Source organism: Calypte anna, chromosome 2 (genome assembly GCF_003957555.1).
Source record: "Calypte anna isolate BGI_N300 chromosome 2, bCalAnn1_v1.p, whole genome shotgun sequence".
NCBI classification, from domain to species: domain Eukaryota; kingdom Metazoa; phylum Chordata; class Aves; order Apodiformes; family Trochilidae; genus Calypte; species Calypte anna.
The window spans coordinates 58,954,127-58,975,429 of record NC_044245.1 but is presented as its reverse complement, the minus strand read 5'-3'; the positions used below and the strand labels follow the sequence as shown (position 1 = coordinate 58,975,429).

The window sequence follows — 21,303 nt, the reverse complement described above, 5'->3', positions numbered from 1 at the left end:
GTGTCTCCAGCTAATCACAAAAGCTCATAACGAGCTTTCTAAGAGAAAGAGAAACTATGCTGGTGTTCCCTCTCTTGACCTACTTCCATAGACATGCAGAAGCTGAAAGGGAAAGAAACACCACCTGCTGATTTTCAAAAGTGAAGGCTAGTAATGCTTGTTCATTTGAAATTAAATACAGTGACTGCTCAAAGCCTGACCCTGAACAGTTTGCCAATAAGACAGCCACGCTTCTTTGTTTCCAATGCATCGAGTACACAGTACATAACTCATCAAAGAAGTCCTAGAAACTGCTCAGCCCAGATCAGTCAGCGGCTCTGCTTTCTGCGAGCCGTTCCTAGTGACACAAATGCAGCTCCTGCAGACGCTCAACACTCTCAACTTTAAAGCCTCGGTCCCTGCAGTGTGCCTCCACAAGGCAGTACTATCCTGCAACTGCAATAAATGTCCACGAGACTGCTAAAACCAGACAGAGCAGTTGCAAACCAGATCTTCAAATACAAACATAATGATCTTGATTACTCTTCAATGAGAGCAGCTCACTGACTTCATGCCAGGGGACAGACTGCAGTGGCATCTCCACTGGCACTTTCATGTAGAAGAGAGACTCCTACACTGGTCCATCCTGCCAACCAATGCACCCCAAGAGTTTTTCACAGTGACGGTCAATGTTTTTTGATCATTTTCTTCCTCATCAGCACACCCCTTCATCAGCACACACCACTGTGCAGCAGTACACCCCTTCACCTATTGTAATGCTTAAAAACGTCACATATAAATTTTTGCTATCTGTATGCTGTCTTTGTACAGCCTCAAATTTGTTTTGCTCAATGAAGGTATCTATCTGGTTAAGAGGTACAAGGCTAGCCCCATTTTTCATTTTTGTAACTTAAGGCTACAGAATGAACATTCTGGGTTTTGCGTACTTAATGCTAAGGGAGACATTATGCAAATCCACACTGTGGTACCTGCTGGTGGGCTAGTAGCATCAACATCACTAGGATGTGATACTTCAAAACTTCCAACTCGCTAAAGGAAGAGGAAAGAAAATAAGTATGAAGGAAAGCACCTTTTAAAATGTTTTCCTTCCTGTAAGGAAGTCCTCACTTTGGGGCCCTTGCTCCTGATGTGTCATACTAACCTACTTCTGTGCAGTGAAGGAAGTTTTAATATGAAGTAGATTGTCACTTTCTTCCCTCCCTTCACACTACACAATTTTTTAATTGCAATATGACCTTTTTACTTTTTTTTTACAAATTTCTTAAGAAGAGCGTTGTGTTTATAGCCACAGCCAGATGGCACACAGCACAGTGCCTGGGGCATCACAGGAACTGTGCTGACCGGCTCTCACCAAGAAGCCAGGCCGCTAACATCTGCCCCATGTGCACTACTGGTTGCTTAAATCAACCCAGGACTCCAACAGGGAACTTCAGGGAAGTCTTCTGCCCTTTATCTGAGCTCACTGAGCTCATGCTTACTCAGATGTCTTCACCTCCAGAGCCTCCCCTGCTCACCCCACCATCTCTTTCCCTGGCCTGATCTGAGCAGCCTGCAGTAGCCATGGGCAGTGGAACATGGGCTGCCCTCTCTGTGGACATGGAGGGTTACACTGGGAGCAGTGCTAAAGCCAGCACTAGAGCCTGAGGAGCACTCAAGATGGTTTAAAGTTCAAGAGAGGCGTACACCCAGCAGCTGAGGAATATGTAGCTTGTGCCAGCGCCACAGAAACCCTTTCCAAAACAAGAATCAAAACTAATCTTAATGATCTTTTTCCAGAGCCTACTTCAGCTCAAAGCTCCACTCTCACCGCCTTTTCCAGCAGGGGCATCCGTGCGTGTTACGTATTCTCACCCCATGACCCACTGCTCCTCCAGACACCTCCTGCACCCTGTGCATCTCCCAGCCCGTGTTGCTTGACTTGCTTCAGCTTGGCCAGAAACCCTTTCCTGGGAGGACCAGTCCCACCACCAATGCACTGCATTACTGTGTTGTGCAAGGAGGAAGGCTGGCAGCACTCCTTCCCCAGTCCTCAAGGTAAACCATAAATATTTCTTTCAAATGAATACGTGTGGTATTCAGCCTGTAGGCTGCAATGTCTTGACTGCCACAGAAGAAGGCACATGTGCACGTACACATCACCAGAGACATCATTCCCTCTTCCACAAATTATAGAAAGGTTTAACAAGATGCATCACTTTGCAGGTTTTACAAGGATGTGCCACCTGAGGTTTTGAACACCTTTCAAAGGTTCTACCCGGTACAGCCTTAATATGCTACAAAAACAAATGCCCAGCCTAGACTTTCAATGTTACTACTGTCTACCTGTAACTACACCTGTCATAGTATTAAACCTCAGCATTAGGCATGTCTCAGATCGCTTTCACAGCTTTGCCCAGTGACATGGAAAACACATTACATGCAGAAGAAAATTTCATTACCATATTTGTGCTTTTGTCATTTGGCAGAGATTTTAGAACAGAGGAAAATAGGCAGACTGGAGTCAAGATTGAAAAGACATACCTGGTGCTTTCTCCACAAAGATGACTTTGGAGTCTTGCAGAAAGTTATGGCCAGTAAGAACCATTTTTTTCCCTCCGATAACAGGAAAGCTGTCAGTACTTTGCTTCTCCACCAGGGGCAGTTCTTGGGCAGATCTCTGAGCTGGAGCGTTATAAAGAAGATAGAAATAAAAAAAGCAACCACAAAAACACATATACACACACAGACAAGTAAATATTGCATTACTAAGTAACTTAATGCTTACCCTCATAAGCTAAGCTGAGTTTGACACAGAAACATAGAAAGGTCAGAAGGTTTACAGGAAACATGGTTGGTTTTCAAACGACTTGATTGTAAACAATAGGATTATAAAACCTTGCAGTACAGATTCAAGAGGCCCAAAAAGAACAAGCTGTTTAAAACTCACTTTTATATGTACTATAATAAAAAATATATTTTAATGGAAATTTATTTCAAGTCATTTTATCTTGTTACCAGTACTATATATGCTATGTGTTTTACAAGGCACATGTGAAAAGACAGCCATTCATGTCCAAAATGTGCTCAGTCATTAAAAACTTTATTGTTAATTCTGCAAACTCTGTCTCTTGCAGAAGCCATTGCCCTCAAGATCAAGCAGAATTAACAGTGTTGAGAGTGCATTTTCACCAGCAAGTGCACATGTTGGCCAACGCAGTATTCTCAAGGCACATGTTTTAACCCCCTGCAAGTGGGACACGGAGCGAGTGTGGCTGTGCTTCAAGGGATGAAGTGACATTTTATCCAGCTTACACTGTTCCTCCTGGTGTTGCATGCACCAAGAGATGCATTCCCATTCCCCGAGGCTGGGGTCAGCAGGCTCAGCCTGAACCCTGAAATGCCTGTACACAAATGCAGGCAGCATGGGGAACAAACAGGAAAAGCTACAGATCTGTGTGAGGTCAAGGGGCTAGAATCTACTGGGAATATCAGAGAGATGGTGGGACAGCTCACATGGCTGGAATGTGGTCATGGATGGTTTTCTCCTTTTTAGGAAAGACAGGGCAGCAAGTGCCCTCTTTACAAAAGATGCTACTTGAATGTATCGAGTTCTGTCTACAAGCAGATGAGGAGCAAGTTGAGAGTCTGTGGGTGAGAATTAAGGGTCAGACTAATGTGGGGGACACTGTGGTGGGTGCCTATTCCAGGCCACCTGATCAGAATGAGGAAGCTGATGAGGCCTCCTACAGGCAGCTGGTAGCAGCCTGGCAATCACAGGCCCTGGGTCTCATGGGAGACTTTAACTACCCAGATATTTGCCGGAAGGGCTACACAGCCTTCCACACCATTCACAGCTCAGGAGGTTCCTCCAGTGCATTGCTGACAACTTCTGGATGCCACTGGTGGAGGAGCCAACTGGGAGTGGAGCATTGCTGGATCTTGTCCTAACCAACAAGGAGGGCCTGGCTGAAGCAGTGAAGGTTGAGGGTAACCCTGGGTGCAGTGACCATGAGATGGTGGAGTTCAGGATCTTATATGGTAGAAACAGGATTCCAAGTACAATCACAACCCTGAAATTTGGTAAGGCCAACTTTGCCCTCTTCAAACAATTGCTTGGAGAAATGCTATGGGACAGGGTACTAGAAGGTAAAGCAGCCCAAGATGGTTGGTTAATATTCAAGGACCACTTCTTCCAAGCACAGGATCGATGCATCCCAATGGGAAGGAAATCAAGAAAGGGAACTAGGAAACCAATATGGCTGAACAGGGATCTGCTGGGTAAACTCAAATGGAAGAAGAGAACAGAGAGATTGTGGAAGGAAGGATGGCCACTTGGGAAGAATATAAGACTGTTGACCAAGTATGCAGAGAGGTGAACTAGGAAAGCTAAAGCCTCCATGGAATTAAACCCTGCAAGAGAGTTAAAGGACAACAGGAAGGGCTTCTTCAAATACAGAGTAGATAAAACTAACACCAGAGGCAATGTAGGCCCAGTGCTGAATGAGGTGGGTGCCCTGGTGACAGACGATACAAAGAAGGCAGAATTGCTGAACACCTCCTTTGCCTCTGTGCATACAGCTGGAGGATCCTCAGGAGTCCCAGGCCCCTAAGGCTGGTGAGGAAGTCAGAATAAAGGATGAGTTTGCCTTGGTTGATGAGGGCTGGGTTAAGGATCAGTTAATGGGGCTGGATATCCATAAATCCATGGGTCCTGATGGGATGCACCCAAGAGTGCTGAGGGAACTGGCAAATGCCATTACTAAGCCACTCTCCATCATCTTTGGTAAGACCTTGGTAACAGGAGAGGTGCCTGAGGACTGGAGGAAAGCAAATGTCACTCCAGTCTTCAAGAAAGACAAGACAGAGGACCTGGGTAATTACAGACCTGTCAGCCTCACATCCTCCCTGGAAAGGTGATGGAACACGTTCTTGGTGCTGTCTCCAGGCACATCAAGGACAAGAGGCTTATCGGGAGCACTCAACATGGCTTTACTAAGGGGAAGTCATGCCTGACCAACCTGATAGCCTTCTGTGAGGATGTAACCAGGTAGATGGATGATGGCAGAGCAGCAGACATAGTTTATCTTGATTTCAGGAAGGCATCTGATACTATCTCCCACAGCATCCTTGGAGCTAAACTGAAGAAGTGTGGCCTGGATGACTGGGTAGTGAGGTGGATCAGGAGCTGGTTGAAGGATGGAAGCCAGAGAGTTGGAGTCAGTGGGATGGAATCTAGTGGGAAGTTTGTTTCTAGTGGAGTCCCTCAAGGGTCAGTACTGGGACCAGTACTATTCAATATATTTATTGATGACCCGGGTGAGGGAACAGAGTGCACAATCATCACTATTTGCTGATGACACAAAACTGGGTGGAGTGGCTGACACCCCAGAAGGCTGTGCTGCCATTCAGAGGGACCCAGACAGACTGGAGAGTTGGGCAGGGAGAAGTTTAATGAATTACAACAAGGATAAGTGCAAAAGTCTTACATCTGGGAAAGAACAACCCCAGGTACCAGTACAGGCTGGGGACTGAGCTGTAGGAGAGCAGCACAGGGGAAAGGGACCTGGGGGTGCTGGTGGATGGAAGGATGACCATGAGCCAGCAATGTGTCCTTGTGGCCAAGAAGGCCAATGGCATCCTGGGGTGCATTAGAAGGGGGGTAGTTAGTAGGTCCAGAGAGGTTCTCGTCCCCCTCTGCTCTGCCCTGGTGAGGCCACATCTGGAATATTGTGTCCAGTTCTGGGTCCCTCAGTTCCAGAAAAACAGGGAACTGCTTGAGAGAGTCCAATGCAGAGCGACCAAGATGATGAAGGGAGTGGAACATCTCCCTTATGAGGAAAAACTGAGGGAGCTGGGGCTCTGCAGCTTGGAGGAGACTGAGGGGGGATCTCATCAGTGTTTATAAATATGTAAGGGGGGAGTACCAGGAGGATGGAGTAAAGCTTTTCTCAGGGGTGACTAATAATAGGACAAGGGGCAATGGTTATAAACTGAAGCACAGGCAGTTCCATATAGATATTAGGAAGAATATTTGCATTGTGAGGGTGACAGAGCACTGTAAGAGGCTGCCCAGGGAGGTTGTGGAGTCTCCTTCTCTGGAGACATTCAAAGCCCACCTGGATGCATTCCTGTGTGACCTGCTGTAGGTTACCCTGCTTTGTCAGGGGGGTTGGACTTGATGATATTTTGAGGTCCCTTCCATGGGACCTATGATTCTGTGCATGAAGTTTTTTGCACCAGCTTATGCTACTCTCTTCACTGGAAACAACAGTAGCACTTATTTTTTCTCCTGTTTTCCACTCCTTTCAGGAGGCACATACCACACTTTTGCTCATCAAATCATTACCATCACTGCTGCAGTTCACCAATACAAATCCAATGAGCCTCAGATTCAGTGGCCTCCTTTGTACAGACCAGTTCAGGATGTATTTAGATTGTGCCTTCTGCTATATATCAGCTCCAGGATCTGCCAGACACGCCGTGGGACTCCAGCTTAGCAATGATGCAGGGACAAGTGCAGACACAATCCTCCAGCATGCATTTCATGGCTAAGGTCAAGCCTTTCTCCCCATCCCTCCTGCTCCCAATCCTCAAAGCTCACCTCTCACACACCCTTCAGATGTTACTTCCTACCTTGCTAGCATAAGAATGATCAACTTTGTGGAATCCAAAAAAAACCCACCCAGCTGACCAAATTTGCAAAGGGAATTAGACTGAAATTCCATTTCCAGTACTTACGCTTGAGTGTTAATGCAAGCAATAAGCAAACAGGTTTTGTTTTGTGTGTGGGAGGCTGGTGAGGCTTACAGAGCAAGAATGATACAGGTGTTCTTGGAGGGTGCCTCAATGTATCTGATAAAAAGCAGTTTCTTCAGTCAAGGAGCCCCCAGTGCAGAAACCTGGTTTCTGAATGTGTTCTGCAGTCACAGACAACTTTTGCCAGCTAGAGTATACTGCTACCTCCTCATCAAAGGAGTTGGGGTTTTGTTTGCTGATTTTTCATCTACAATGGGGACACAAACAGTGAATAGGACACAACAGCTGTTTTCCAAAATTCCTTTGATACTTACCTTTATGATAGGAAATCACCCCCAAAAAAGCCTTATCACTCCCAGGTGTACTATTAGTTTAAGTTCATCCTGGTTTTATTTTAAGTCCACTCATTCATCAATGTACAAGGCACATTTTTTTCCTAAGACAAAGGTATTTTGTCTTCAGTATAATCTATGTGCTTTTGGAATCAGAGAACCACAGAATGAATGTCAGCGGGTGGAAGGGACCTCTGAAGATCGAGTCCAACCCCCCTGCCACAGCAGGACCAAAACTAGGGCAGGTCACTCAGAAATGCATCCAGATGGGTCTTCAAAGTCTCCAGAGAAGGAGACAACCTCCAAAGGGAGCCTGTTCCAGGGCTCTGTAACCCTTGGAGTGAAAAAATTCTTCCTCATGTTGAGGTGGAACTTCCTGTGCTCTATCTTGAATCCATTGCCCCTCATCCTACCACAGGGCGCAAGTGAGAAGAGGTTGTCCCTTCCTTCTTGATGCCCAGCCCTCATGTATTTATACACATTAATTAGATCCCCTCTCAGTCTTCTCCTGCAGACTAAAAAGCCCCAGGTCTTTCAGCCTTTCTTCATAAGGCAGATGTTCCAGTCCCTTAATCATCCTCACAGTCCTCCACTGTACTCTCACAAGTAAATCCCTGTCCCTCTTGAACTGGGGAGCCCAGAACTGGATGCAATACTCCAGGTGAGGTCTCACTGGAGCAGAATAGAGGGGGAGGAGAACCTCCCATGATCTGCTGGACACTCTTCTTAATGCACCCCAGGATACCATTGGCCTTCTTGGTCCCAGTGGCACATTGCTGCCCCATGGATAACTTCTTGTCCAGCAGGACTCTAAGGTCCTCCATGGTGCTGCTCTCTAGCAGATCACCTCCTAACCTGTACTGGTGCATTTTGTTATTTTTGTCATTCCTTCCCAGGTGCAGGACTCTGCACTTGTACTTGTTGAACCTCATTAGGTTACCCTTGACCCAGCTCTCCAGTCTGTCCAAATCTTGCTGAATGGCAGCACAGGCTTCAGGTGAATCAGCCAGTCCTCCCAGTTTTGTGTCATCAGAAATTTGCTGAGAAGACACTCTGTCCCATCATCAAGGCCATTGAAAAAGACATTGAACAAGACTGATCCCTGGAGGACTCCACCAGTCACAGGTCTCCAGCTGGACTCTGCACCGTTGATCACCACTCTTTGGGCTCTGTTGTGTAGCCAGTTCTTAATCCATCTCACTGTCTAATTTTCTATCCACGTTTCCTGAGCTTACTCATGAGGATGTTATCAGAGACTGTGTCAAAAGCCTTGCTAAGGTCAAGGTAGACTGCATCCACTGCTCTCCCTGCCCAGTCAGTTACAACATCACAGAAGGCTATCACATTAGTCAAGCATGATTTCCCCTTGGTAAATCCATGCTGACTACTCCTGATAACCTTCTTCTCTCCCATATGCTTAGAGAAGACATCCAGAACAAGCCACTCCATCCTTTTTCCAGGGATGGAGGTGAGGCTGACTGCTCTGTAATTGCCTGGCTCTTCCTTCTTGCCCTTTTTGAAGACTGGAGTGACATTGTGTTTCCTCCAGTCCTCAGGCACCCCTCCTGTTATCCATGATCTTTCAAAAATGATTGAGAGGGGTAGGGTGATAGTATCAGCCAGCTCTCTCAACACTCTTGGGTGCATCCCATCAGGGCCCACGGACTTGTGTATATCATATAACTTGCGTGTACTATTATAAAGAAGGTAAAGGTTCACCAACTGGACAGGTGAAGTGAAACCAATGTATAGCATGTTGGTGGACAAAGACTGCATGTGGGGTGGCACACTACCCAGGAAGAGAAGGATGTTTGTTGCTACTTACAGCACTCGATGGGGTTGGAAGATACTTGCAAGGAGAGGGTCCTGCCATTGGCCTGTGGGATATGAACCCTGAAGACCAGCCGCACGCGCGTGTTCTTCCGACCAATGTCTGTCTCGCCCTTGCGCAGCTCTATGTCAGAGTTTCGGAGCTTTAATATCCCAGCACAGTCAATGCTATCCAAAAGGAAACACAGAGCAGTTCAATTGATTTCAAGCAGACTTCAGGAAGACACAAGCATGCAGTATCTTATCTCTCTCTCCTGTACATCCTTCCTAAAAATTTGAGTCAGACGTGACCCAATGACCAGGCTGAACACCTCAGACTTTGTTAAGCCTAGTATTTGCATCCACAAGTAACTAAGTTGGGGCTATCTCTAGTAACTGGGAGTAGCTGCTGTTGAGTGCAGAAATTTAGATGTTACTTCAGTTATCAGATCAAAATCTAAAAGATCTTTTCTTTCCCACACATTCTGTAAGGATGGCACTTACAGAGTAACAAAGCTCAAAGACACAGCAAGACTAGAAGAGTCAATCAGATGAGAAAGTAGTGCCCAAAGTGTTACTGATCTGTAAAGCAAGGTTACTTACCATTTCACTTCTTGCACCTAATGTGGAGAAAAATATGACATTTTTATTCTAGGACAAATTCCTGAAAATGCTTGTTAATGAACACAGCTTCTCCTGAGGTCAGTTCAACTGTCAATGTGTTTGCTTTAGAATGAGCTGGAAATACTTCCAAGCTGAGTGCTGAACTGAAGCTCTGCATAAAAAAAATAAACTCAGAGTCCTCCTTCCACCTTATGGAAAAATGTGCATTTTGTCAGATAGAACAATTCTTATTTTTGACCTTTCTCCTTTTTTTAAACTTTGGTTTCTCCTTGATGGGTTTACAAGTCAACATTTTTGTCAAAGTAAATGTCAATAGAGGAAGTTCTCAGAACAAAAGATACATAAACATATGCACACCAAATACCCTCTGCAAAAATATCTCTTTTTTGGCCATGACTACAAAACCTACATGGAAGTTTCTGTACAGGTCTCTGGCATGCACTTAAGTACACTGAATATGCATAGTTTAATTTTATTTTCAATTCTAGGAGTTTTATTCCCCCTCCAGACCTTTGAAACTCTGTTCTGAAGCAAACTGTGAAGAAGAGCTGTGGCACCATGGTTTTGATACATACTTTTTTCTGAAGTATGGGTTTCAGAACAACAAAAATACTCTTGCTGATATGATCGAAGAAACTAACCAAAGTATTAAAATTTCTCAACAATGCATATGAGCAGGTGAAGCCATAAGAATTATGAAATATTTGTACCATGTCAAAAATCTATGCCAAGATCCGTAAGATAGAGAGTATGCTTCTCGATATCATCTTTCCTATAGCAACACTTGTACAATAAGTAAAAATGACTTAGTGACAATTAGTTCAGAGCTAATAAAGTTCAGAGGAGGAAAAAGCATTTAAATTCATGCTTGCAAAGTCATGGACATTGAATTCTCCAGTCAAGTAGCTAAAAACGCAGAAGTTTAAATGTGCAGATGAGCTTCTGTGTTTCACTGAACCAAGGCCTGAGTACACAGAATATGTGTGAGGGAAGTCCTTAGCTCCAAATTTCAGTTAATTGTTAGTGCCATATGAGGTTTTAGACAACTGAAGTGTAAGACTTACATTTGCCAAAGCATTGTTTCTGGTTCTTGAGAGAGCTCTAATATGATCTGGCAAGCATGTCACAAAAAATTCAGCTTGGACCCTCAACTGTGTAACTACCTTTATTCTAGGGAAAAAGATAACTGAAACAATATCATGGTTCCTAGATGGTCAAATATGTTATTTTAACTAGATAAGTAAAGGGCCAAACAAATACTGCATAGCTAAAAATTGGTGAAATGTCAATGACTGCAATGGAGTTGTGCAAGCTTATTACGACAGCAAATGGGACTTATTATTTTTCTGGCTTTTTATGACTTTTAACACATCACAGTGACAGAGGTCTTTAGGTCTTGAGTGATCACCTTAAGACAATGCAACTAAACTAAACATTCTAGCTCTTCTGTTTACATGAGGCACACTGGGGCATGCTGTGTGTCACACTGCAAACCAGAATCTAATGACCACCACCAGAAGGACTTCAGGTGTCTGGTATGGTTTTCATTTCATTAAGGTCTGGAAAATGTATGAGTAACAAGGAGTGAAACTGTCATTTTAGTAAGCTCCCTAGGGCCCGGATTTCTTGATTTCTTTATGACTACCTACTTATTTTTCTATCTTCCTTTACATACACACAAAAGTGCATACATCTACATATAAATATGAATACACTCACATTTTTTACAGACTCCAAGACGCACATGCACACAAGTATGCACAAATTCCTCCCATAGCAGACACCTCAGATAAGGGTAAGGGACATTTGAATGAGGGGGCAGAGAGGGTGAGATTAAATAATATGGAGGTTGTCATGTATGTCACATACACAGAGTGACACTTGGTCCTTTATACATAATCCTATAATGAAATTGCTAAATTGTGTGTAAATGAGCCTAAGGGGCACTGATTCATGAGGCAGACTCTTATTCATTCAGAGATACTCAGTCATCTATTCCTGCTGTTTTTGCATAGCAGTGAACTTAACCCAGTTTAATAATTCTAACCTTTAGTCCTCTTAGTTCTAGAAGCTTTGCCATGAAAAATGCTCATCTTTATTACGTAAGAAACACGAGTGATTTTATTAGTCCCCAAAACTCACTAGGGTACTTGGAAATGTTCTCCAAGAGTTTCCTTTGACATCCAAAGATAAATTTTAATAGACCCTGTTCCTTGTGCTAGTGCGTACAGGAGCAAGAGGTGTCATATTTAGAAACTAAATGCAGGAGCTGAGGTAGGAGATATTTACAGCTTGGTAACTGAGAGACTTATTTTAAATGGCAAATAAGCACATTGGCTGAAACTCTAGAATGAAAGCAATCAGTTGTCATAAATATTTGTGAAGTTCATTTTGCTGTTACGCTGATTAGGGGCAATTTGTCAGGGCAAAATTGTGAGAACTTACTGTTACAAACAAAACTTTAAAAGAAAAAAAAAAAAGATGGGAAAATGAAAATTGTGTACAAACAAAACCCCAAACACCACAGAAGAAATGAACTGGGGCAACAAAGAGGAAACTGCTAGGAGTCAGATACGGGTCTTACATCGCTCTCATGTTGTTCTCTGGGAGAAGTGGAATTTCCAGAACTTTGGTGTTGGAAAGTATTGTTTCGTGGCTGGTGGTGGAAACAGTCTTCCCGGTGATCCGATGGACCTGGTAGAAAGCATGGGGTCGGAGCAGGCGGTCGTCTGCAGTGCCAATGAACAGCTGTAGCGTGAGCGGCTCGCTTTCTAAGTAACCGTGTAGCTGGCAAGAGAACAGAAAACGCCCACTGAGAACCATGCACACGAATTGCTAGGAATCAATTAAATTTTTATAAGCAGGGGAGCCTAATTCAAGGAGAGAACTTGTGACAGGTGCTATGTGTTAAGTTCCCCCCTTCCATTTTTCCTGTAATGTAATACTGGTGCATTAAAAAGGTGTGCTCAGAAAATGTCTCATTATCTTAAAAGGACCCCAGGCGCTTTACATGGGGTGAGTTTTTGAGCACTCCTGCTAGATCTGCAGAAAACTTTGCATAAATTCTGCCATGGAGTTCAGAAAAAAATCCCACAATGAAGCCAATGGTCCTTCTCAGTATTGCAGATGGCAAAAGTGACAGGGTTTACAAGTGGAAAGAACACAGGTCATCCATCTCTGAGCTTCCTGGGTCATTCCTCGTGCAGCAGCAGGCTGTTGCTCGTGACACATCCCCTCATTAGCTGATTTTTATGCTGGTGAATACCTTCCAGGACAGAGTGGAGACAGATCACATATACATGACTAGTAGCTCACCATGTGTGTCAAATTCTTGTTATAATCGCACAAAAATCTCATTGAAGCTACAGGGCCTGACTTGAACTTCATCCATGTTACAGTGACTGCTCTGATGACAACAAGAGTTATTTCTGCTACAGGCTGGGGATGGAGCAGGAGCAGAGTTTGACCTCATCATCACCATCTCCTGAAGAAGCTAATCTGGGTTCACACTGGTGCAAAGGAAACTGCAGCTGTCCTTAGACAGCTCCAACCTCTGCTTAACACTGATGCCTGATGCTGAGAAATGAGTCTCAAAAATCTTGAGGTAGCTACGCAAGCAAAGAGAAGCTGCAGCAATTATAGAAGAAAGGAGCACAGGGAAGGTGGGCTGTCCCAGATGTGCCATTGCAGAGCAAACCTGCTGGCTTTGTTGTAGGTTTAGTTTTCCCTACAAATGGTTCAGGTGGGTTTGGGCAAAGCTGTACAACATCACTGCACCATCATTAAATCTGAATGATCAAAATTAGAGCACTGATCATTTGGTGAGGAGCAACATTTTTAATTCATGGTGTGTGCAAGTCCAAAGCTAAAAAAAGCTGAAAGCAAGTGGTGAAATCCACATCACATGTTGTTGTTATTATTGGTTTGCTTGCTTTCACCCTCATTAGATCTTCAAAAGTAGTCTGTGGCTTCAATAAAAACATAAAACCTATCTCTCCAGGGTATTTTACCATCTGACATTGGGAAATGCAATTAAGACCAAAGATCTCAGGTCACTTTTACTCCTTGAACACTGTAACTTGTGAGTGCAAATACAGGCCCAAAGCCTTCTCATTTCTACCAAAGACACTTGTGGCAACAGGAATGCATAATGGCAACATTTCAGGTACCACAATGTGTGACCAATGCGTGAGCAAGGAAAGATGCTGTGCCCAGACACATCTTCTGTCACCAACCAGGTGTACTTCCAGCACTGCAGTACCTTACCAGCTGTATCTTACCATGGAGTCATGGGGTTGTGATAGGATACAGGGGGTTTCAGTGTCAGATTGAAAGCACATTAGCAGTAGTTTGAAAGCCTGTAGTAAAATGGCAGAGAGACAGAAAAGGAGAGCCTGTGTTTTGCCTTCAGCAGGGTGCTGTGAGCTGCACAACTCAGCCCCACAGGGAACACTCACTTCTTGTGACCCTTGACATCACCATTAGTGCTATGCTGAAAAAAGAGGGCTTCCTGGCTTCCACCCCCCCAGATGGAGAGGCAACCTGAACTGCAGGTGGGTGATCGCAGGCATGCTCCTGGCACAGCTGACTGCCATGGGGAAGCCACCATCTTCATCATCACTGCTGTGTCCTCCCCGCCTCACAGCCCTGGCAGGTCACTACCACTGCTGGCACGAGTGAGTGGGGCTGGCAGAGTGACCTGGATTCAGCCCGGGGCTGATCTCACCCCATCTCAGCAGCTTCAGCAGCAAAGCCAAGGTGATGGAGGAGACATCGTGGGGCATTTTTGATTGCGAGGGGCACAGCAGACTTGCAAGGGGGAAAACTAAGACAGTGTGACACAACAACCAGTTGAATTTCTATTCATTACCAGTGGTCACTTCTCCAGCTTGTCATGGGCAGTGCTTTTTATGGAGTGTGTAAAATTAAAACAAACACATATTGAATTACAAGGCCACTTGAAAGATAAAAATAGACTAGCGAGTAACTCAAACCTCAATTCAGCAAAAGCAAAACTGCACACCAAGGTATCCATATGCTCTACTGAATCCGGGCAACGGGGTCAAAAAATGTTGGTCTTGCTTTGGGTTCTGCTATTTCAGGCTTTATCTTTAAATCTGAATTCAGCTGCTGCTGTATCTTGTAACCTACTGCTGAGTCTCAGCTTGTGCTTTTCCCACAGGTTTCCTACCAGGAGGTAACTGAACTCCCAAAGTCCTCAGTTTTCTATGCTGGCCCTTCCCTGAGAAGGGTTCACATGCTGGGAAATAAATAATCAGAATTCAGATTCAAGTTTTCTGGGGTTTTTTTAGGCTTGTTGTCTTTAAACAAGATTTTTGTTTAGTTTTGAGCAGCTTTTTTTATTTTTTTTTTAAAGGCCCTGTCACACAGCCCTGCTGGGCTCTCCTTTGGATCCATTATCCACGGTTACTTAGTCCCAGACAGCTATTTCTTCACCTGAAATACAAGTAGTGGCTACCTCATAGAATGAACATAAGTTTTCAAGAGCTGTGAAGTCTCAGAAACATCCAGAAAGACTAATGTAATCATTATACAGTTGATTTTGCTGCCTTCAAAACAGGCAAAATACTCACTCCCAATTCACCACAAATTTTAATTCATATTCTGCAGTACAAGGCATCGGATCTCTGATGTGTATTTCTCTTTTGAGTTTTACCCAATTCACCACATTATTTACTTTTATATTATATCTCATAATCAGGCATGCCAACAGAAGCAATAAAGGAAAACAATGCAAGGACTAACATTTAAAGGCATGTGGATACTGTGGATTACAAATTTGAGATTATGCATCCAGTGCACAATCTCTGTGACAGACAGCATCGGTGCTTTCAGAGTTTCTGGCGGGCTACAGATATCTGGAGAACAGGCAGGATTTTGGTTACTCTCAACTGTGTGCAATGAGAATATTTGGAGGGTCCCTCAATACACAGGAGAATGTTATTACTGTCAAATTGTTCAGCAAGATGAAAGGGGTGGTGGCAGTAAAGACAGAGCTGCAATATTGCAACATGTTAGATTTGTCAACAGGTAAGGGGAATATAAAAAAAAAAAAAAAGGGAAAGGTGTCCAAGTATTTTTCTTGGTTAGGAAAAGATCTCACGTGTTCACATCTATGCATATTTTCCACGCATGCTCTGGAATACTGTACTATGTGGCATAACGATTCTGTTTCCTGGCATGCGACATGGGATACATGCGTCAGACACTCTATTTTTATCTTTTTCTCTGTGTAACACAGCCCGAAGTTCTCTTAATAACTCAGAGGCCGAGTACAGGTGACAAAGGCTGCCCCCAGCTACAGCATTCATAATAAGGGATGCGCCTTTCCTACCAAGCACACTTTGTTTGGCAATACATAGACTAAAGGGGAAAAAGCTGTACCTGCCCCTGCTGTGAAAGTGTCAAAGGACCCAGATGAAAATAAGGATCAGGTGCACGGTATGTTCTCATGTGGTTTCCTTCCCAAATGAAGGTGAGGATACAGCAGCTGCCTCACTCCGAATAAAAAGGAAAAATGCAGGCAAAACTTAAGTATGGAGATAAGACATCCACGGTCAGTGGTTTTGGTTTTGAAATGAAAGTAGGTCATAGTCTCTTGTTCTGACTGACCACTGACTATTCTGCTCTTTTCCTTTTCGAGCAACACTGTTGAAAATGTTTGAACTGGTCTCAAATTTTTTTTGCATTTATATCGTCAGAAGATGGTAAGATCAAAATCGGACTTAATTGTGGGCCTATTTTACACTCCTCTAATTTTATCAAATGTGATGCAGTCATTGGTAATTAACACCAGAAAAGGACCAATCACAGTGAAGGTCTTTGTCACCTTCCAGCATCTTACGCAAGAGCAAGGGAAAGGCTGTACCAGCTGGGCGACTGCTCCGCCGCACCAAGCTTTCCCTGGGATTCCTACACCTCTCTGTCATCGCTTTCACAAGGCCCTCTCCCATCAACATGTCTTGATTCTCACCAGGTGATTGCTTCTCATCTTGGTGCAGGGTGCCAAAGCAAACCCCAGCCTTTCCCTGTGCACCGTGCATCAGGGCTGAATGTTTTTGCGTGTCCAGGTGCCGTGGCACTGAATGCCTGGTGCCTTCCCCCAGCAGCCAGCAAAGTGTCAGGGAAACAGCACTGTTTCACCCCTTGCAGCCAACATCTGACTGCAAGGGACGTGATTCAGCCCTACAGAGATCATAACCTGAGGCTGATCACAGACATGAGCATGCTCAGCCTGCCTGGATTTCACCCGTGCGCCTGGTGCGTACCTATGAAATCTGGCAATCAGAATTAAACAGACCTGAAAAATGATGAGCGGACAGATCTGAGGTGCTTTTAACACGAGTGTTGGGGAAAAAAAAGCAAGCCCTTCCCAACCTTTGCTATAGTTACCAAATTTTTAAGGATTTTTTGCAAACGTCATTTCCGGTAACTCAAATGGTATTTCAGCATTGGTAGTTAACACAAGAGTCTGTGAGGAAAAACTTCTATTATTCAAGCCATGACATTTATTTTAAGAAATGTGGGTGAAATATTCTGTGTGCTTTATGCTTTTGGCATGCTGAAAGATCTGTTGAAATGCTTAGGAAGCTTCCTGTCATAACATGCCTGGAGAGGCTCCTGGAGGCTAACAAAAGAATGGTCACACCAGACAGGTACACCCTCTGCAGCCACTCACACCATCAGGAAAAAAAGGAACTACAATACAAAACACCTTTTAAGTGTACTTATTGTGAGTTCCAGGAAGAGCCTGCAAAAATGTACCACCTGTACAGTGGTACATTCCTTCAGATTCTGACTCTAAATAGTGGCTGATTTCGGGCTTAACCTGTCTCAGTGCATTCAGGACACAGTTACCATTCATCACAAAGTGAGTCACAACCAGGCACTCTCTAAACTAGTCAGCACCTTGTGCTCTTGACTCTCCAGGCTCCTAGGGGATGCAACTTTAATGATAATGATGTGCAAAAAAACCCCAAAACAAAACAAAACAAATCCGTAAGTAAAATCCGTAAAAAGAGGGTAGATTTAGATTATATATTAGGAAGAAATTATATATTGTGAGGGTGGTGAGACACTGAATCAGGTTGCCCAGAGAAGCTGTGGATGCCCCATCCCTGCAAGTGTTCAAGGCCAGGCCCACTTGCGTTTCTAGAACTGTTCAAGGAATTCCCTGAGTCCATCTGGAGAGAATCATTAGTGAGACTAAACACCTAGTCTGAGGAAAAGGGAGCTTCTTTCCCTTTTTTTCCCATCAATGCTTTGGAATGTAATTCCAGTGCTTTCAAGAAGGTCAAACAGAAGAAAAATCTATAAAATAGTGACATTTTAAAAGTAATTGCTGCCTGTCTCTTTGAGATACACACCAAACAGCTTTATTGCTAACTTTCCCAAACTTTGTTACAGTAACTGCACATGATGAATGATAAAATGAAACAAACTGTCATGTTTTTAAAATGTACCTAAATTACAGCCTCAAAAAAACCGAGTGAGTGCTTAATGTCCTGATTTTATAAAGCCAATTTGAAGATCAACCCATTTAAACTACAAAGAAAACACAGAAACATTTTGAATACTGACTGTAGCTATAAGCACCAAGCATGCATAAAAACTGGGTATGAAGCTGATTTTTAAGAAAAGTATTTCCTTTCAGCTACCATGCAGAAGCACTAGGAGACGCAAAGTGTTGCATCATAGGTTTAAATGTGAAGAGGGAAAAAGTTGGTCTTGCAGGCAGTGACTGTCACGTGAAGCAAAGGCACTGAGGGCATGGTCAGGAGATCTGGGCATCTATTCTCAGATGCACTGCAGAGATTCTGCCTGACCTTTGCCTGGACAGGCCCTGAGCTGCCCAGCCTCTCTCTCCTGGGCTGAAAACACACAGGGGGCTGCTGCTGAAAGCTCAAGGAGCCAGGAAACTATGGCTCTGAGGAAAAAAACAAACCAGACATTAAAATACTGCCCTTGTTGCAAAGTCCACTCCTACTCCTACTCTGGCCTCCTTTAACTCTGAATTCTTTTGCTAGAGGAGGCTTGTGGGAAAATCCCACTTCAGGTGCCCAGAGCGCACGCTTCAGGGCACCACACACTTCAGGCACCCAGCCCCCTCCTCCCAGGGGGCTCAGCAGCAAGTACACAGGAGAAGGCAAGCAGTTCTCCTGAAGATCAGAGGCTGCTCTGCCTGCCTTGGAGCAGCAGCAGGGAACCAGCAGACAGCTGTGCTCTGCCCTTACAGAGTGGGCTCAAGGGCCCCCAAAGGGCTGGACCCCCAGAGTAAGGGGCAGCACTGGCTGTGCCGATTCGGTCAGACGTGCCACATCCCAAGGGCACAAACAAACCAGTGTAGCACCTGCCTGGACGCTGGCTCCTGCAGCATCCCTGTCTCTTTCCAGGTTTTTCTCCCCACCTTCAGCATCATCATGCTCTGCAGGTGGTCAAGCTTCAGCCACTGCTGTACCACCCACCTGCCCTTTGTACTTTTTAGGCCTCTCACCCAGAAGGATGTGGGCTGCTGCATCCCACAGCGTATGCAGGACCAAGAGAGGCACATCACACTGACCAGACACCCCTTCTCTTTTCTGGCAACCAGGTGTCAGTTTTCAGATGAGGTGGAGCTCAGCTCCAGTCTAGTTGTCAGTACAGAGTCAAAATGGAGGTGCTGAATGTGGGCCACATAGAATCATAGAATCGGCTGGGTTGGAAGGCACCTCAGAGATCATCAAGTCCAACCCTTGATCCACTACCGCTGCAGTTCCCAGACCATGGCACTGAGTGCCACATCCAGTCTCTTTTTAGATATCTCCAGGGATGGAGAATCCACTACTTCCCTGGGCAGCCCATTCCAATGTCTGATCACCCTCTCCGTAAAGAAATTCTTTCTAATATCCAACCTAAACTTCCCCTGGCACAGCTTAAGACCGTGCCCTCTTGTCTTGCTGAGAGTTGCCTGGGAAAAGAGACCAACCCCCACCTGGCTCCAACCTCCTTTTAGGTAGTTGTAGATGAATGCTCCTGTACACTCTGTTCTCTGGTGAGAGTAAAGCCAAAAAAAAAAAGAGGAGCATCTTATTCATTATGGCAGACAGCCTTCATAATAAATAAAATAAAAAAATAAATAAATAAAAAACAAGCAAACAAAACCAACAGAAAATAAAGCACCTTTTAAGGAGCTGAGGTGACCCTCTGACTGTGATAGCTTCTGCTGAATTTTATCTGACAGTTGACAAAAAAGGTACATAAGTTATGCCCTGTGTGACTTAAAATACATTCTACTACACCTTCATTTACTTCAAATAAAAATGTAACGAGAATTTCTCCAATTTTTAGTGCTGTTTTCAAGATTTGTTTTTCCTTTCTAAAACTAATTTTTCTTGGATTCACTCAAACTGTTTAAGATCCAAATGTAATCACAGCTGGTCCACAAATAAAAATAAAAGGGCCTGCTCCTGCGAAGGGCTAAGCCGGGGCAGAAGGCAAGAGCTGGATGGGAGAACATAAGAATGGAAAACAGCAGGAGTGTGTTTTATGTGGCACTTCCTAGTGCTGCCACTTGGACTTCAATTCAACAGTGCAGCAAGAGAACAGCTGTTCACATTAGAATGAATGAAGACCTTATATAAAACTTTCAGCCTCAAATATACTGTGAGGAATTACTGATCTTAATGTAATAGAGACGCTGTACACTGTCACTGGCTCACAAGTCATTTCAGTGTCTATCCAGGGGAAAACAGCCTTAATGGCTGCTGGCTCTCAGTACAGCTGTGAAATCTCCTTTTCTGAATAGCTGCAAGATGCTTCTCCCTATTTCAAGGAAGGATTTTCCTCCTAGAGATAAAAATACATGTACCTAGAAACCAACCCAATTCACACTCCTTTTAAAACTGTTAGACTTACACACACACATATCTGAAAAGGAGTTGTTAACAGGATGAACTTGTAGGTCCTGAGCGCCTCATTCACTGGGACTGGGAAATCATTACTTTTCTAGTGCAATTTTCTACCATGAGACTGAGGAGATGTCCTTCCCATAAACCTACCTCCCTTTCATGATCCCCAGCCCCCCTTTCAGGTGTGTGGAGGCAGCCAGCCCTCCCCACATCACAGCCCACATCTAAGAGCACATCACCTAATGCACAGCTGTGGGAACTTCCTAAACCTCCTTGAAGGACAGGCCTGGGAAGAGTCATTCCCCTGTGGAAGGACAGAGGTGGCACCCACACCAGGCAGTCCACTTAAATGAAGATGTATTCCTCTTTGTGAACAGCCCCACGCTTCTACAAGGGGGGCCACTGCTGACCCTTGCATGGGAGGACAGCCCTTCCCCTGGATAGCTTGTCCAGTGGCATGGCCACCCCTGGTGACTTTTTGGGGCTCTCCACCCCAGCAGCCTGCTGTGTTTGCATTTGGACAGGATTCACAGCAATACAAAGATGAAGCGTGGGAGGATTTCAAATTCCATTTGAGTCTATATACGCTGACAACAGGAAGAGGGGCTCTGGAAACCACAGATTACAAATCTGGGTCTGGGAGAAGTCCAGCACAGCAGTGGCCCTCCCAAAACTATGCAATCCCTCAATATAGTCAGCTTCCACTCAAATGCACGCCCTCAGCATTCCTAACAGCTTTCATACCCATGGTCATATAAGAGTTAAAAAAGGAAAAAAAAATAAAATCACAGGAGCCCTATGACAGCAATTCATTAAATGTTCTTGGGCTGATACCCCAGGCAAGCTTCTACTTGTGGACCTGCCTCTGCCTTTCATCTTGCCACTGATGCATCGAT

At 44.5% G+C, this 21,303-nt stretch overlaps 1 protein-coding gene across 1 annotated transcript in view; it reads right to left on the bottom strand.

Moving 5' to 3' along the window:
• The window catches only part of NFATC1 (nuclear factor of activated T cells 1), a 120,305-nt gene that overhangs the window by 61,688 nt on the left and 37,314 nt on the right, over nt 1-21,303 (bottom strand). The window contains 3 exon segments of the mRNA XM_030445449.1: nt 2,521-2,661; nt 8,893-9,065; nt 12,085-12,287. Of these exon segments, the coding sequence (XP_030301309.1) occupies nt 2,521-2,661; nt 8,893-9,065; nt 12,085-12,287 (517 nt within the window).